Source organism: Leuciscus leuciscus (assembly GCF_965113295.1).
Source record: "Leuciscus leuciscus genome assembly, chromosome: 25".
NCBI classification, from domain to species: domain Eukaryota; kingdom Metazoa; phylum Chordata; class Actinopteri; order Cypriniformes; family Leuciscidae; genus Leuciscus; species Leuciscus leuciscus.
In genome coordinates this window covers 13750167-13768144 of record NC_138724.1, presented here as the reverse complement: position 1 = coordinate 13768144, position 17978 = coordinate 13750167, and the positions used below count along the sequence as shown (strand labels likewise).

The following is a 17978-nucleotide window of genomic DNA, read 5'->3' as shown; positions in this document are numbered from 1 at the left end:
ACCACTTTGACACTTCAAAAAGTTCATGAAGAGATCGTAAAACTAATCCATATGAATTGAGCGGTTTAGTCAAAAATTTCTGAAGAGACTCAATTGCTTTATATGAGGAACAGATTTAATTTAGGCTTTTATTCACATATAAACATTGATCAGCGAACATAAACAGAAGCACAACTGATTTGTGCGTTGATGAATGTTTATATAAAAGCCTAAATTCAATCAGTTCATCATATAAAGCGATCGCGTTTCTTCAGAAAATTTACTAATCTGCTCCATTCTTTTGGATTAGATTTATGGGGCCCTATCTTGCAAACAACGCAATTGACTTTGTACACGACGCATGTATCATTCCTATTTTGCACCCGACGCACAGCGGACTTTTCCCTCCACAGACGCAAGTCAGTAAATTAGGGAATGAACTTGCACTCCCGGAGCGGTTCAGTGAAAAGAGGAGGCGTGTTCCAGCGCAAATGTTCCCTGATGCTATTTTGCAGTTCCAGAAAACAATTCCAAACGCAACAATAAAACGCATAAATAGGCATAAATGTAGCTTACACATTTACCCAAATTATTAAACTCCTGTTTAACCGAAGCTAATTTGGGTGGGTTTCTCCCATCCCCATACACTTCTCTGTCTTTTACGGCCCTGACGAGAATGACGGTCTCCTCGGCTGTGAACCGCTCCTGGCGTGTGCCTGGCAAATCTGCCATTATAATAGCAATCCGCCATGGAACAAGCACGCCTGCTCTTAAAGGGAATGTGAGATGACGCTCTGATTGGTTTATTTCACGTTACGCCCAAACCACACCTATGAGTAATGAAGCAACTTCAGACCAACCTATTTTAGATTTGCGTCGGGCGCAAGAGTCATTTATCCCGCCGGTATAATAGCAACAGCGCCCGAGACCCGCCCACAAAGTTACTTGCGTTTCGCGTTTGATGCTTGCGTTTCAGATCGTTACAATAGGGCCCTCTGTGTCTTTATGAACTTTTTGAAGCATCAAAGTGGTATTTGTGTAGCTGTCAATCGAGCGACAGAAAGCTCTCATTTTACATGATTAATGGGCTAAAATAATGATCTTTGTACATAAGGCATGTAGGAATTGAAAAGTGACCCTATTTAAAAGTATTGTCGTTCAATATTCTAGATATTGATCCAATCAAAACCCATGTGAAAATAGCTTATATCTAATAAAAGAAAATAACGCAACTCAATTAAGACTGTATGAGCTCCTCACATCCGTTCTGTGGCTGCGGTTCTGCAACTAAACCTGACAATGAAATTAACAGAAAAGTTAAGCTTTTGTCTGAAGCTGCACCCACACCAGCAGGTGTCAGTATAAGCCAGCACAACATAGAAACTTACTGAGTGCATATGCTGTAGTTTTATGACTTGTTGCGTTTCATCACAGTAAACACTTCTAAATAAATAAATATAATAATATCATTGATGCTGATACATAATTCTAGTAGAGTTGCAATATGGGGAAAACTGTTAGATAAAGTTGTTTAGTTACGATGATGTAAAAGACACATACCGGAGTGTGTTTAAAATAGACCAATTTGTGGACTTGAGAGTAGAAAGAAAAAAAATCAAAGGTCAAGTTTATAAAAAAACAACTGCACATTTGATTAATTAAAAAAATTGGCCTTTAATTTCCCACAATGCATTAGTTTTTTTTCTTCCCATGTTTTAAAAATAAACAAACAAATCTGATAAAAGATCTAGACTACTAAAATGAACGAGCAACAGCAACAACGAGTGTGTATAAAATGACCACTAGATGTCAGCATGTGAAAGGGTTCGGGCGTCACCACCGCAAACCGCAACAAAATAAAAGGCAATGAACAGACATAAACAAGATATGTCCCTCAAAGCCAAGTGCGTTCACATTATTGTTGTATTTAGTGTCGTTTCTTGAGAAGGAGTTCGCCCCTGAGAAGACTTGTCAACAAATTAAGCAACTTTCACGAAAGTCACCGCAATTACAAACAGAATTTACAGCCTTTCATGAGCTTGATGACGCAGTCATTGTTTCTGCAGCTCAGTTCACTTGTTTTTTAATATCTGGTTCGCTAACAGCAGCAAAGTGTTTGCAAAAATCAGCTCAGGGAAAATGTAGCACTTTTATTCTAACTGTAGGCATTGACTAAATATATTCTACATTAAAAAATAACATAATTGCAAATATAATTTTGCATGTTTTTCTGTTCCTCTTTGACAGATAGTCACTAGACAAGACTATGGACTTCCCCTTTTTGTCTTTCTCATCGGTTTTCTTAATTGGTGATTTTATGATTTTAACAACCATACAGTATTTTATGGTAGGCGACTTTATCTCTAAGAAAATTACTAACCTGTAAAATTCATTCGGACACAAGCAAATGTAAATATATAAATGTGTTTGTGATTGTATGTACAATCTTTTAAAACTACTTTTTATAGTTTATATATGAAATAATAATTAGCTGGCTATTGGTAATAATCACATCGAAAAGACAAGGGGCATAGGTCATGTGATATAAATTATCAACTGTATCTAAATTATGAATAACCTTCATCTGGACGGCAAAGTCCCTGTGGCATTAATGCGGAATTGAAGGGAGAGGCTGCGCGTTCACAATCCCACCCCTTACACCGTGGAGGCGGGAGCGCGCAGTGAATTCTGTCCAAACTCGAGCGCGATCATGAGAAAACAGCCTCTGGACTGCTCAGCATCTCACGGACACTAAAATGTATCATCTGCCGTCTGCTAACAAAAACAGCAGAGATTTCCAGCGGGATATAAAAGGCTACATCATGTTTTGGAATAATTTGACATCTGAGCATTAAATATTATTTTTAAATCTCATCAAGTGTCGTGGTGACTGAAATCCGCGCGAGCGTTAGGAATATATCACTTACAGGTAAGGCACTATGAGAAAGTTTTTAAGCAACAATTTTCCAGAATGTAGACAGAAACAATAGCAAATAAACTGTCGAAGTGTTTCTTATTTAAACTTTCAGCGAAAGATTGTAAGGTTTTTATGGTTAAGCAGTCGCTACATATCTCGAGATTTTCAAGACATTCGCAACACAAATAAGTTGTATTATATAAATTGAAGCGCGTTTTCAGCACGCTGGACAGCGAACACGGTCCAAGCGTCCCGTTCTCAAGCCTTCGCTGCTCAGTCGTCCGGTAACAGCAAAACGCTCGAGGATGTCGAGAGGAATGAAAAGAAACAAAAAAAAAAGACATCAGACATCTCTCAATTAGTCCAAAAGAACTTGAAATAAAATAAAGAGAGAATTAAACATGTAATTATGCAAAATGTATAGTTATTACTAGAGTAAGTTCATGTAACATATGTAACAATGACACAAAAATAAATTGTTAACAAATAAAGTGTAATCAATAATAATAATAAAAGCATTTGGTTTTTGGTAACTTTTCAAAATATATTTGTTTGACACTATGATAGCATCAAGTGCTTTTTATTAACATCAAAATAGTTTGCAGTAGTTCACTTTAAATGACTTATTTCATTCACATTTGTTCTTTGAGTGTGAAAAATATATAAATAATTTGTACTAATCTGCACCTTCATGTGTGCTTGGCAGGAGCTGAAAATGGCAACCAAATACCTGATGCTTATTGCCTTGGGGACTGCAGTGATTGGCAGTGCGCACTGTTGCCCTGAACAGTGTACCTGCTCTGATAAATATAACCGCCAGTTAACAGATTGTGCCAACAAAGAACTTCTGGAAGTACCTGAGGGCTTGCCGTCCAATGTGACCACCCTGAGTCTTACAGCTAACAAGATTAAAGTGCTGAAATCCAAAAGCTTTATAAATGTGATCCAGGCGACCTCTCTTTGGCTGGCTCACAATGAAATCGTCACCGTCGAGAGGGACACCTTGGCTCCGATGATTCAGCTGAAAAATTTGGATATTAGCCACAACAAAATTGTGCATTTTCCATGGGAGGACTTGGCCAATCTCACTGCCCTGCAGTTGTTAAAGATGAACAATAATGAGATGGTCAGCATCCCCAAGAACGCTTTTTCCAACCTCAAGGACCTGCGTTCGGTTCGTATTAACAATAACAAGTTTACCACCATCGTGCAGGGAACATTTGATGCTTTGACTGCCATGTCCCACCTCCAAATCTATCACAACCCCTTCACCTGCTCCTGCAACCTAGAGTGGCTTAGGGACTGGATCTCCAAATCCTCAATCTCAATCCCTGACCAAAACAACATTGTCTGCGAAGCTCCTTCCCACCTCAAAGGTACTCAGGTCACTAGCATGCCCACACTGGATTGCAAGGCTCCGTCCGTGTCCATCACATATCAGCCAAACATCGAAAAAACCGAACTCTATGAGGGATATTTGGTCATGCTATACTGTGAAACAAAAGGAACCCCTAAACCTGATGTCACATGGGAGATATACGCTGGAAACCAGCTAATTACATTCCCTTTACCAGCCATTGTCGAAAAAATTGAGATTCCGGTTAATGGGCCGCCTACGAACACCAGGTTCCTTGTGTTTCAAAATGGCACCTTGATCATCCCTCGCATGAGCAAGAAAGAAGAAGGCAACTACACCTGCTCTGCTGTCAACGACATGGGAAAAGCCGAAGGCTCGGTGAGACTTGTTGTCGCAGGAACCAAAAAGCATGCCATAAATTCGATGCTCGACACAAAAGCACCTAGCCATTTACCAGAAGACAAACTTGGTTCAAAAGGCTCCAAAAACAGCGTTATTAGCATGTGGTCCAAATCTGAGGAGAAAACAAAGAGCCTTCCAACCGGAACATCTCTCATTGCGAGGGATAGAGAGCGAGTGGAAGGAGGAGCCGATAGTTTGCCATTTGTTGGCAAATGCGGAATAAATGATGGTACACAGTACATCTCCAACCATGCTTTCAACCTCAGCTTGGACGAACTCAAACAGTACACGTTTGATTTTGGGGTGATCGCTCTGGAGGTTTCAGAGACTGAGGCCAAAGTTCAGCTGAACCCTTTCCAGATGGCCAACGCAAAGTCAAACATTCACCTCAGTCAACAAGAAGACCTCCAAACTGTAAATAAGGAACCTTTTAGCCTTTTCCAGACATCCACCAAAAAGTCACCCCTGGACATGTTGTACCTTTGCATCAGTACTGGTAATGGACATTCAGTGGTGCAGTGGTCCAAGATAGAGGAGGGCGTCAATGCCTATCGCTTTCAGGGCCTCAAGCCAGGCACTAATTACACCCTGTGCCTCACCTATGGAGGCCAGGACTGTCAAGTCCAAGTGGTCTTTACAACCCGGAAGAAAATCCCATCTTTGCTGATTATAGTGGTCGTTAGCATTTTTTTGCTAGCTTTGGCAACCGTGCCCCTGCTGGGAGCCACCTGCTGCCATCTGCTCTACAAGTACCAAGGCAAGACCTACAAGTTGATTATGAAGACACAAAACCCAGATCAGATGGAAAAGCACATAGCGACAGATTTCGACCCCAGGGCGTCTTTTGTGGGATCTGAGAAGAACTTTGACCCGAGTGAGCTGGGGGAGGCTGAAGGCGAGGCTGATGGCGAGGACGGAGAAGGTGAGGACATCGAGGGCAGCGTGGTGACTGAGTCCATTCCTGAGTCACAATCCAAAACGCAGGAGGATTTTGAAGCTGGATCCGAGTACAGCGATCGGTTGCCGCTTGGGGCTGAAGCGGTAAACATATCTGCGGAGATCAACGGTAATTACAAACAACCCTGTTGAGATGTTTATTCTTCATTTGCTCTGAAACACAATACAAACCAGGTGAATACGGACTGTCATCTCACGTAATAGACTTTATTCAGAGCAGCGCCATGGCAGGCAGTGAGAGATAGACTTACCGCGCTGTAAAAAGCTGCATAAAGCTCCTAGATCACTTTTTTTTTAATTTTCAGCAGCTCAGTTTTTTTGTCTACTTGAATTTCTTGCAAATATTTGAACTTTGCAGTTTTTCGTCTGCAGAACAATAAAACACACATTAAAGAAATATACAACCAACTGAAGAGATCGGTCTATCCCTCACAGCCTCGCTTGGATTTCCGTTAAAAATCGAAGATGGCGCCGCTGTGAATAAGGTCTATAGCCTACAGACTCGCACTCCTTTTATTACCTCAGCAAGTTAGCAGTAAGTGCATACGATGAGTGTTCATTATTACAAATAGGGTTTTGAGATGTATCCAGTTGACTGGACGTAACAGACAAATCTATCTTCAAAAAAAAAAAAAAGACCTTATAATAGCTACAATTCACTTTTCGTGAGTCTTGTCACTTTCATTGTCAAGTAGCATCCATTTTAAGACATCGATATAGTGGACAGACATCGAGCGCTTCTGAGGGAAATGTCACCCTGTTACTCTTTTCACAGCATGTGTGTGTCTGGAAAACGAACCAGGTCACCTTGAAAAAAAAAAAAAAAGTTTGCTAAGTGTAATGTGGGATCCCAACATGTGTGATTTTTAATATCTTTGCGACCGGGTGCTTTAAAATATCTCTCGCCTTTACGAATTGACTGAACGTGTCCTTTCTTCGATTTGAGATAGCCTTTATTCGTGGCATGTCACACAAAAGTATTTTCAAGTGTGTTTTATTAGGGTACTATAGACTGTAGATATTAAATGTCGATTTGTGATGTAAGCCAAGTAATCTGAGAAAATGTTCTCTCTTTTTTTTATAAATATAAATGGTCCGTTTTTACCATGTCAACACGACATCGAGTGTCCAGTAAATTGACGCATAGTGGCTTGTTTCTTGTCCAGCTGTCCAATGATGTTGTAAAAATACTCAAACCTTTTAAAGATTTTGATATGATTTTATGTACGTGACCTTAATAAAATACTGAACGAACGAAATGTATTGGAAATTATTTGCAAACATAGAAAAGTGTTTATTATTATTTATTTTTTACATATAGCCTATATAAAACCTATAATGTGGACACAAACCACCCAACTGACTGTAAAATCATAAATAATTTGAAGTGTGCTTGCTGGATATTGGAGGAGGAAATGTCCTGTGAAACGCCGTGCGAAAGGGGAACAGGTAAAACACTCACTGATTTAAAAATATATATTTTGTTTTTATTCTCAAAATGAACAAAGTACCCGAGTATGGTTCATTTAGTTTTTTGTTTTTCTGAAACGAATATTTGAAAATAAATATATGAGCCTGCATCCTATAGGACATTATATCCTATTAAACATTTAAATCCACGAAATAATTTATCCCATTTTACAAGCCTTTTTTTCGTCATGGATATTGTAATGAATTCACTTGCTTGAGAAAACTGAAGGGCAGAACAAAGGAATAATGTGATTTCGGTGTTTTGCTCACACCTCTGCCTTATTTTAAATATTCAATAACTCTATAAATCATACGTTTGAATAACGAACGAAAATATTTTTACAATGTTTAAAATTGCCGCAAGGAAAATAAATAAAGCATAACAATATTTCGTGAGAGTCTATTATAATTCCAATGGTTCTCATTTTTCTTTTTTTAACTGAACATGAAATCATGCGTTTGATTTTACGCGACGCAGGAGAGGGCACCATTTCCCTTAATTCAACACAATGAACAGATTTCTTAAGTTTTAATATTTATTTAATTTCATAAATCACAAATATGCCATAGGTAGCAGAAAAAGACATAATAGAGGGGACTATCAAAATTAAGTGTCAAATGTAACAGTGAGACAGGTTGTGTTTATATTTAGTCAGAGATGAAAAAAATATTGCAATGCAATTACAGTAGATGTGGTCTTAAAAGAACAGATACAGCTCAACCCATAATGGACATTATAGGTTTCATCTGTTTGTTTAATATAAGAACATTCTCACCACTGGTAAAAGTCACACCAATGAGTGCAAAAATGAGTGGAAATGAATAATTCGTCAGTTTTGCCAAAGAGCAGAACCTGTACATTCATAAATAGTCACACATACTAACCTCGCATCAAGCGGTTAGATGGGAGTTCAGTGCCAGACTAGATTTCCTGATATGCTAAGTCCAAGACGGAAAGACAGTCTCACTCAGACATGCAACAAAAGACACAATCCATCCATCCGTCCATCCATTCACACATGCAAAGAATCTGTTAACTACAACAGCTTGAAGTTCTTCCTGAGGCACTGAGCTGTAAGTGCACTTAGCTAAAACACATGTGCTTCTCTGCTACACCAAAGCAAATAATACTATCATCAATATCTGGCCAGCAGCCATTAAGAGAGGCTGGGGGGGTGGGGTGGGGGATCTCCTTCTCCGTAGTGTGATGTCCAGTCCTCAGTTGTTGGTGGCGGCGCTTTCGGCCTCCTTGCTCGGCTCCTTGATGCTGCCTTCCTTTTTGCTGCCGCCTTCCTTTTTGCTGCCCTCCTTAGAGGTCCGGTTGAGCGCTCCGTTGATGAAGCTTTCTGAACTCTGGCACTGGAAATGCTTTCGGGAGCCCACCAAGGACGGGTTGTTGACCAGCGTGAAGAGGAGCTGCCAGTGCGCTCGTGCCCGCTTGGCGTTGGACACCTTGTTCTGTTTCTTCTCTTGCTGGACCAGTTGAATACCTTTAAATGTTGAATATATAACATTATGAAAGAGGTTAAGTCAACATATGAAAAGTCCTTTTAAGTGATTACTGATAATACTATTGTATATATATATATATATATATATATATATATATATATATATATATATATATATATATATACACACACACACACACACACACACACACACACACACACAAGAACTCAGTATTATCAAATCAGTTGATATGTGTATACAGTATAGATGCTGCCCTTAAGAATAATATGCTTACAATTACTTTCAAATTGTTATATATTTAGATATAAGTTTAGCATGTGCTGGATGATTATTATAGGAAATTAATAGAAACATTTGCTAATTTAGTTGTTATGGAACAAAATGTAAATTATTTAAAGAGGCCATCTTACCACACTACATAGTTGTAAGAAGGCAACATTAAAGGTACAATTATTCGATCACTTAATGTATATGAATATTTACATATTTTAATTGTAGATGTCATAATAGCAATAACACAATAAAAAAATTATAACAACAATAATATAATAAAAATATATAATAATAATAATAAACAAAAAAAATAAACAAATAAATAAATAAACAAATAAATAAATAAACACACACACATATACACATATACATTATATATATATATATATATATATATATATATATATATATATATACACACATACATATACACACATATATATATACATACATATACATACATACATACATATACATACATACACACACTGTATATTCGTAGTGTTTTACATTTATTTAATATTATTTATTTAATGTAATTCATTTGATCAATTTATTATTTTAATGTAAAATATATAAATATAAATAATAGGTGTTTGTGCAAAAATAAAATTGGTGTGTATGTAAATATATAATACAATTATATTATTTTATATTAAAAAACTGCCTGACACTATAAACATAATTGGTAAACATAACAGATAAATTAATTTAAATAATAAAATAAAAAAAATTAATAAAAAAACCCTAATGCTGGCAAATTGAATGAAAGCGAAGAGGTCTGAAATGTACATCTAATTCACAGTTGGAAAATACAAGGTGCGTTTAGCATATGGAGAGTGTAAGAACTGTGAGCCACACACACATGAAACAGTCAATTACAGCGCTCAGTCAGTGTAACAGACCAGTTTTTCTCAGATAATAATTATTGTATGCAAATATTATTCCTCCAGTTTTTTGTACGCAAAAAGCATCACATCTGTAGGTGTAAAATCAACAAAAGACAGGGTTTATAATGTGGAATATCCACCATCTGCTGCCTATCATCCTGCAGAAACATAAAGCTGGCAGATCTGTCCTGCTCGAACAGCTTTGACTTTATAACACACACATAAAGCTCTAATGGGATCTCCGCTCAGCTATATGAAAGGAAGTGTAAATGTTCACACTGCAGACCGAGGCGTGTACTCTATGTCTATGACGGGTCTGATTGAGCAGTAGCAGGGCCGAGGTGAGTTATTGCACATCAGGGCCCAATTTATCCTGACAAATTTAATCATTGCGGGAACGCTCGCCTGCTGCGTGCGAGGCAACATGATGAATCAATTATTCTAAAAACAAGGCCAACCAGCCGTCTGTGCATATAGACATGAATCACCCAGGAGAAATCAAACATGGATCAATATAAATCTTGGATTCAGTCAGAGATTTGACACAGATGATCTAACATCATTTTTCACTGCTTTCTGTTTTGAAATGCATTGAAAAGATGAAATGAGTTTGTTCTTTTAAAGACGGTATTAGTCTGAACACTACCGGGTACTGGGAGGTCAATCTGTTATAGTCTGCAACAACTGCAGTAGAATCAGTTGCAGTGATCTAATAACTGATTTAATATATAAATAAATACATATTATTAATGATTAAATTATTTTCAGATACAGTGTAAAAAGTTATTAGTTTTATTTTTATTTTATATTTATAAAAAAAAAAAATATCATGGTAATTAGCTGTAGATTATCCCTTTTGTGGATTACATATAGTATATATAATAAACAATTTGTATGCATAGTCAGTTTATGAACACATAAACATACATACATACATACATATATACTGTATATATATATATATATATATATATATATATATATGTGTGTGTGTGTGTGTGTGTGTGTGTGTGTGTGTGTGTGTGTGTGTGTGTGTGTGTGTGTGTGTGTGTGTGTGTGTGTGTGTGTGTGTGTGTGTATGTGTGTGTGTGTGTGTGTATGTATGTATAATACATATATATATATATATATATATATATATATATTATACATATATAAATATATATATATATATTATACATATATAAATATATATATATATATTATACATATATAAATATATATATATATATATATATATATATATATATATATATATATATATATGCAGTGTTTTATTTTTATTTTTTATTATTTATTTGATGTAATTTATTTTATCGATTTATAAATTACATTTATATTTATGGAAAACATTAATATAAATAATAGGTGGTTGTGCATAAATAAAACTGGTGTGTATGTAAATATATAATAAAACTATATTATTTTATAAAACTATTTTATCTATCTATCTATCTATCTATCTATCTATCTATCTATCTATCTATCTATCTATCTATCTATCTATCTATCTATCTATCTATCTATCTATCTATCTATCTAAATATATTAAATAAATATAAAAGATAATTAAAGTACTGTTACACATTTCCCTTTTATTATTATTATTATTAAATTATGTAATTTATTATTGTGGTAGTTATTAGTATAAATAATAGGTGGTTGTGCAAAAATAAAACTGCTGACCATATTGTGTCTATAGAACTGGGTATCACTTAAAGTATGAAATAACTATGAGTTATTATGTAATGCCAAAAAACATCTGCATACCTATTTGAAATCACCTCAATGCGTCTTAGCTTTTTTTTTTTTTTTTTAAGTAAGACTCATAAAAGTAAAGTGGCCTGGAATGTAGTTCACTGTCAAAACTTAAATTAAAAGAAAACAGCACAGCCTTAAAACACTAACCACATCCTCCGTTCTAAACAAATAAGTCTGAAAGTTTTTGGTTTGAGAGCAGACTCTGGAACAGGTATATTGCTCTCAAAGCGAATGATATGTAATCGTATCGTAGTCATGAACTGAAGTAATAAAGAAATCAAACCACAGACCTTCTTCAGCATCTCGAATCCTCTGTGCGGAGAGATTGTCCTGGCCCGTGGTTTGCAGCAGGAGTCCACAGAAGGCCTTCATCACGGGGTGAGACTGGCTGACCTCAATCTTCAGGTAATGAGCGTAACAGCGGTATCCTGCAGAGAGACCACCAAGAGGAGATCAACATCCAGATTACACTCACTGCCAACATCTGAGGGGGTTCTAGCTCGGACTTTCAGTGTATATTCAGTGTACAAGTATATGGTATAACTACAAATCCGGCTTAAATAGGGTGACCACCTTGCTCTGTTGCAGGACAGTAGATGTGATTTTCCGGGACATTATACTATGTAAATATTGGATGTTAACATTTTAAATCGTCAATAAGCTGTGTTAATTGTGACCGGCTCTGTGACTGGCACTCAATTTGCCCAGGTTCGAGTGATACCATGTGATTTACTCTACAGGACCTATATAATGAACTGAATAACAGGCTAGTACAGGTAAAAAACACATTTTATACTAAAATATACTGCATTTCCTTAAGAAGCGACTACTTTATTTTCTTGTATTAGACTACACCAACAATAAATGCGTTTCTACCGGATTCAGGGCATGTTGAACTTGAATGTTTAATTGGATCTGGCAGGTTTAATCAGGATGTTATCCAGTACGTGTCTAGAAGCAGTAAACGGATTTTTTTTGTATTATATTTCTTATTGTGGTATATTGCAATTTCAGGGAAATGTGGGACACTGATTACGTCTTGGGGGACACGGGACAAAGTTAGGCTTAAATAAAACTAATATAATATAATATAATATAATATAATATAATATAATATAATATAATATAATATGTGTTATATTATGTATACTTTATATAATTAAATAAAAAATATTTTTTTTTATTCTATAAAATAAATAAAAAGATATTTAAAAATATAATTATGTATTGGTGTCTTCTATGATGTAGTTACTTTTATTCTATAGATAGTTAAAGCTGTAAATGAATGCATCAGTACCTGGGTCAAACATGAATGCATCAGTACCTGGGTCAAACGCCTCCACGCCGCGGTTCAGAAGGCTGATGTCCAGGCGTCCTAAGTGGACTATGTTGAACAGGGCAGTGATCACTATCCTCCAAATGCCCACTACCACACCAACCATGACATTAACCAGGAAACACATGTAGCTGAGAAGAAACAGACTCCCTCTGCAGAGAAACACCAAATATCATTTTTATTATAAAAATAAATATACTGTATATACATTTGTTCTTTTGATTTTATATAATAAAGTAATAAAGTAATACAAAAATTATGAAAAAAAATAAAATACACACCAATTATGTTTATTTCTTGTGTATTATAAAAAAATCTAATGATCGCGATTATGTATAATTAAATATATATATATATATATTACTTCTAATTATTTTTCAGTCATAATATAATAAACATAATTGGTAAACATAACAGATAATTTTATTTTATATAATAAAATAAGTAATAAACATACTATATGTCATAAAATGAATAATATATAATGTAATATATAATAATATATAACTGATCATTTTATTTTAGACAATAAAATAAAGGGAAGTAATAAACAACTGACTATATATATATATATATATATATATATATATATATATATATATATATATAAAAATACACATACACACATGAATATGTAATTATTTAAATGTTATTAGTAACAACGATGTCGCAAAAATAAAACTGCGTTGAACGTTTGTATCTGAAATTTCTGCTGCTCAATATAAGTTTCATAATCAACGATGTACAGAAAGGTAGATGTTTTTATTGTTGACCAGTCAGCCATGGCCTGCCAGATGGTGTGTGTAGACGGTACAATGACATTAAAAGCAATAACCAGAAAGAGCCAGATGTTTTGGCTGTGTTGGTAATGAATTCGCACCTGTTGTTCAGATCTCTCGTCCCTGCATCCTTCCTGATGAACAAAAACCTGGAAGTCACGTGCTGGATCAGCGCAGCCAGGAGCAGCGTCAACCAGAAAGGCCTTTAGCAAAGACAATACGCAAGTGAGAAGCATCTTAAAGAGGCACTTATCTAATTGCTCAGCTTATGATGAGAGATGACTGATAGGAAGGCGTTAGTAGAGATTCGTGGCTCACAGGGTCACGACCCTGAAGTCACAAGCAGGACAGAGGTTTCTCAAGGTCACCGTCATCATCTAAAGTGAGCGGAGTGAAGGCCACTCACCACATGCGGCCGATGATATGGAAGAGCATGAGATTAGTTCCATAGAGAATAGGGATGATGATGAGGAAGACACCGAACAGAATGCAGATGAAGAACACCAGAGTCTGGATCACCATGCCTGGACACAAAGACACACATCAGACATACAGGATACCAGTTCGGACGGCACTTAAACAAAATCGAAATGTTTATAATATTATATTTATACAGTGTATATTATTGATTATTTAAAAGCAGATGAAACCCACTCTCTTTACTTTCTTAATAAGCATTCCTGGTCTTTTGATTGAATGTTTGATTGAATCAAAACTTTCTCCATGTATGATGGATTTTTATGGTTTCCTGATGAATGAAGTATGGAGCCCCTAAAGGGACATGTTGGTGGATACAAATATGAGATGGGAGGAAAAATTATATTTCAATGCTTTTGCGTTCCCTCACAAATGCCTCGCGTTTTCCTAAATATCTTTGCCTCCACCTGCAAAGTTCTTTGCGAGCGAATGCAAAGTTTCTCTGGGGACCACAAACATTTTTGCAAGGGAATGGAAAGTTTCTGCGAGGAATGCATTTTTTTCTTTTGAGAGAACACAAAAGCATTTAAATTAATTTTTTCCTCCCATCTCATATTCCATCATCATGAATAAAATAATTCAAATTAATTAATTAATTAATTAATTAATGAAATAAATAAATACAAATAAACAGAAAAGTAAAAAAAAAATATATAAAAATACCAATAAATTAATTTAAATTAATTAATAAAAAATACAACAAAAAAGCAATCAATAATGGGATATTGATTATGCATACATGCAGAAAAAGGTAATTTATTTGCCAATCCAAGTTTTGTTTGCTAATTTAGGCTCAATTTAGCAGGTAAAAACTAAGTTTATAATAATAAAGTAAATAAAGGCTTTATTGCCAGTCTTAAAAAAAAAGATATTAAATATTGTCTTACAAATCTATTTATTCTCAGACTTTGATACCTTAAGAATGAGGGAGTTTCTCAAACAGACGCGTCTCACATTCAGTACAGTGGAGAAATGTGTTCTCACCGAGACAAATGAAGGCAGCCTGGTAACTGGTGAAGCCCATCCAGCACACCAGCGCGGGGCGAGACGGTCTGATACTCCTGTGGCAGTTATACACAGTAAAGATGTCTCCTCTGTACAGGCCCTTCAGGTTAGACCTGAGTCAACACAGAGACACCATTCAGAGCTTTAATAGACACGCAGGATCTGTGGAAATGCATGTAATGGGGACGTCTCTTCATCAAGAAGGAACTGAGATGGAATTGCATGTCAGGGAGTCAAACTGCCATTAATGACATTTAGAAACTCAATTTGAAAAGTCATTATTTTTAATCTGGCATTCCTGACTGTAATTACCTCTTTCTCATTAGCCTAGTAAATGATTTCTCCCCGTTTCACCTCCAGCTAGCTCTTATTCATAACAGAAGCAGTCAGTTATGATAAAGAGAAAATTATTAGCAGTGCATTCACATGTGTGTATGATGACCAATAAAAAAAAAATAAAGAAGAGGAAATGCGTCAAATTGGGTAAACTGGTGCACTCATATTAGAGTTATACATTTATATATACACATATTAAATTAACTAATATTGTAAAAAAAAAAACATTTAAAAATATTTAATGTTTAATACATAAATGTCATATTAAATGCATAAATATTTATTGTTAAATACACAAATATGTAATATTAAACAAATATTTATGACTAAATATTTAATATATATATATATATATATATATATATATATATATATATATATATATATATATATACATATATATATATATATATACACACACACATTCATATTTATATATTTATATTAATATTTATAATATTAAATAAAAAATAAGTTACAATTGTTTTGTATTTTATTGCTAAAATACATTTGATTTAATATATTTAAAAGGAAGTTTTGAACAAATATTTTATTCTATTTTAATTAGATAATTTGTTGCTGAAGTAAAAAAGTTGGAATTGAGTAGTTTGATGATATATATAAAAATAAAAAGATTTATACTGTAAATCAATTAGCAATCATAAACTTAATTTTGACGACAGAAACTTCTGAAGTTGGCTTACTTGCATATATTTGTTTCTGCATAGTTAACTGGGATAGATTAGGATGTGAGATTTTTTAGTATCACCTGTGCAAGACCATGGACCTCATGAGCATGAACAGGTTGACCAGGCAGGCCAGGGTCACCGCTGACAAATAGCAAACTGGAAAAAAACAAAACCAGAATCACATGAGCCGGAGAGTCAATGTCAGATGCACAAGTACGCACTCACGACCTCAGCACTTTTTCCCCACTGACTGATGGGAAAACGGGTCGTGCTACAGTTCAGCGGTCGGCTTTGCTGACTGCTTCATTATTCATCTGTTGATTTATATAGGTATTTAAAGCTGAGTGAAAGTGAATGCAAGCGGACTGCATGTACTAAATGCACTGATGCATGCAGACCTCTAACAGTCTGGATCAATGCAAGCGCTTCATCAGAAAGCTCACATTTGCATGACTGTGTTGGCATATATTTGCTTATCAGAGATCCTCATTAAACCCATTCTAGACAACTGCACTGATCCAAAATACTCCAGCTTTGCAATTCCTCTAGTATATCTAAATTGTTAAAGTGCCAATATTATGCTATTTTGAAGGTTCCTCATTTTGTTTTGGACTCCTACACTAGGTTTACATGCACCCAAGGTGAAAAACATTTAATTTCTCATAATTTACATTGCAGCATCACCTCTTTTCTCACAGTGCCTGAAATAGTTTGATAAAGGATTCTGTCTCTCTAATTGGTCTACTCTGCTCTGATTGGTCAGATGGCCCGGTATGTTGTGATTGGTCTACTCTGCTCTGATTGGTCAGATGGCCCAGTCTGTTGTGATTGTCTGCTGTGCTCTGATTGGACAGATGGCCCAGTCTGTTGTGATTGTCTACTCTGCTCTGATTGGACAGATGGCCCAGTCTGTTGTGATTGGTCTACTCTGCTCTGATTGGTCAGATGGCCCGGTATGTTGTGATTGGTCTACCCTGCTCTGATTGGTCAGATGGCCCAGTCTGTTGTGATTGGTCTACTCTGCTCTGGTTGGTCAGATGGCCCGGTATGTTGTGATTGGTCTACTCTGCTTTGATTGGACAGATGGCCCAGTCTGTTATGATTGGTCTACTCTGCTCTGATTGGACAGATGGCCCAGTCTGTTGTGATTGGTCTACTCTGCTCTGATTGGTCAGATGGGCGCATGTTAGAAACCAAACACCCATTATCATATCTGAATTTCGGCTCTGGATCTTCCTCAGCGTTTGATACACAGTGATACAAACATTAATGAAGGCGTCGGTTTTGTCGTATCAATTTGAGCTCAAGTCCTCATCTTTTGGAAGTGCATGGAAACAGAATCTTCTCGACATGACAACATCATGAACCAAACTCTTCAAGTCTCAGCTACAACTCCAGTGTTTGAGGGTCAAAGTACATGTTGTTCGCGGGCAGCCATTGGAGACCATAGACTGGCATTATGAAAATTTGTTTCAAACCTACACAGGTTCGATGAGGAATTAAGACTGGAATTACTGAACACTCGTTTCAGGCAGTTCAGAAGTGGTTCTTTCTTTTGGGAGACAATAACTCCATTTATCAGCACTTTGATGTTTGAAACATTGCAGACCTTTTATACACTACATGAAAAGGTCATATCTGAAAAATCATAATAGTGGCACTTTAAACGAATACCACATTGAAAAAAGTGTAATAGCTAGGACAACATGAAATCTGCACACTTGTTTGTATTATTGTAATACATTTATAAACCAGTTTGCTAATACAAGGGGATGGAGTTATGTAGAATTTAATAAATAACGGATGTTTGAATTCTGTTTGAATTTGTGGGCACAGATTCTGTGTAGGCCTAAGTATAAGAAGTATAAAAAGGACTG

General features: G+C 35.8%; 2 protein-coding genes across 3 annotated transcripts in view; one reads left to right on the top strand and one right to left on the bottom strand.

Annotated features, from left to right (window-relative positions):
• The first annotated feature begins 2638 nt into the window (after positions 1 to 2638).
• Positions 2639 to 6864, top strand: islr2 (immunoglobulin superfamily containing leucine-rich repeat 2). Its single transcript, XM_082159589.1, has 2 exons — positions 2639 to 2908; positions 3603 to 6864. The coding sequence occupies exon 2, from the start codon at positions 3612 to 3614 to the stop codon at positions 5742 to 5744; it is 2133 nt and encodes a 710-aa protein (XP_082015715.1). The 5' UTR covers positions 2639 to 2908; positions 3603 to 3611; the 3' UTR covers positions 5745 to 6864.
• Positions 6865 to 7622: 758 nt separating this feature from the next.
• stra6 (signaling receptor and transporter of retinol STRA6) overlaps positions 7623 to 17978 on the bottom strand; it is a 29318-nt gene continuing 18962 nt past the window's right edge. For both annotated transcript variants that reach the window (XM_082159459.1, XM_082159460.1), the window contains exons 12-18: positions 16182 to 16257; positions 15056 to 15189; positions 14001 to 14118; positions 13696 to 13797; positions 12804 to 12967; positions 11770 to 11907; positions 7623 to 8572 (exon numbers count right to left, since the gene is read on the bottom strand). In XM_082159459.1, coding sequence (XP_082015585.1) covers positions 8301 to 8572; positions 11770 to 11907; positions 12804 to 12967; positions 13696 to 13797; positions 14001 to 14118; positions 15056 to 15189; positions 16182 to 16257 — 1004 coding nt within the window. In that variant the 3' untranslated portion in view covers positions 7623 to 8300. The remainder of the gene's footprint in view (positions 8573 to 11769; positions 11908 to 12803; positions 12968 to 13695; positions 13798 to 14000; positions 14119 to 15055; positions 15190 to 16181; positions 16258 to 17978) is intronic.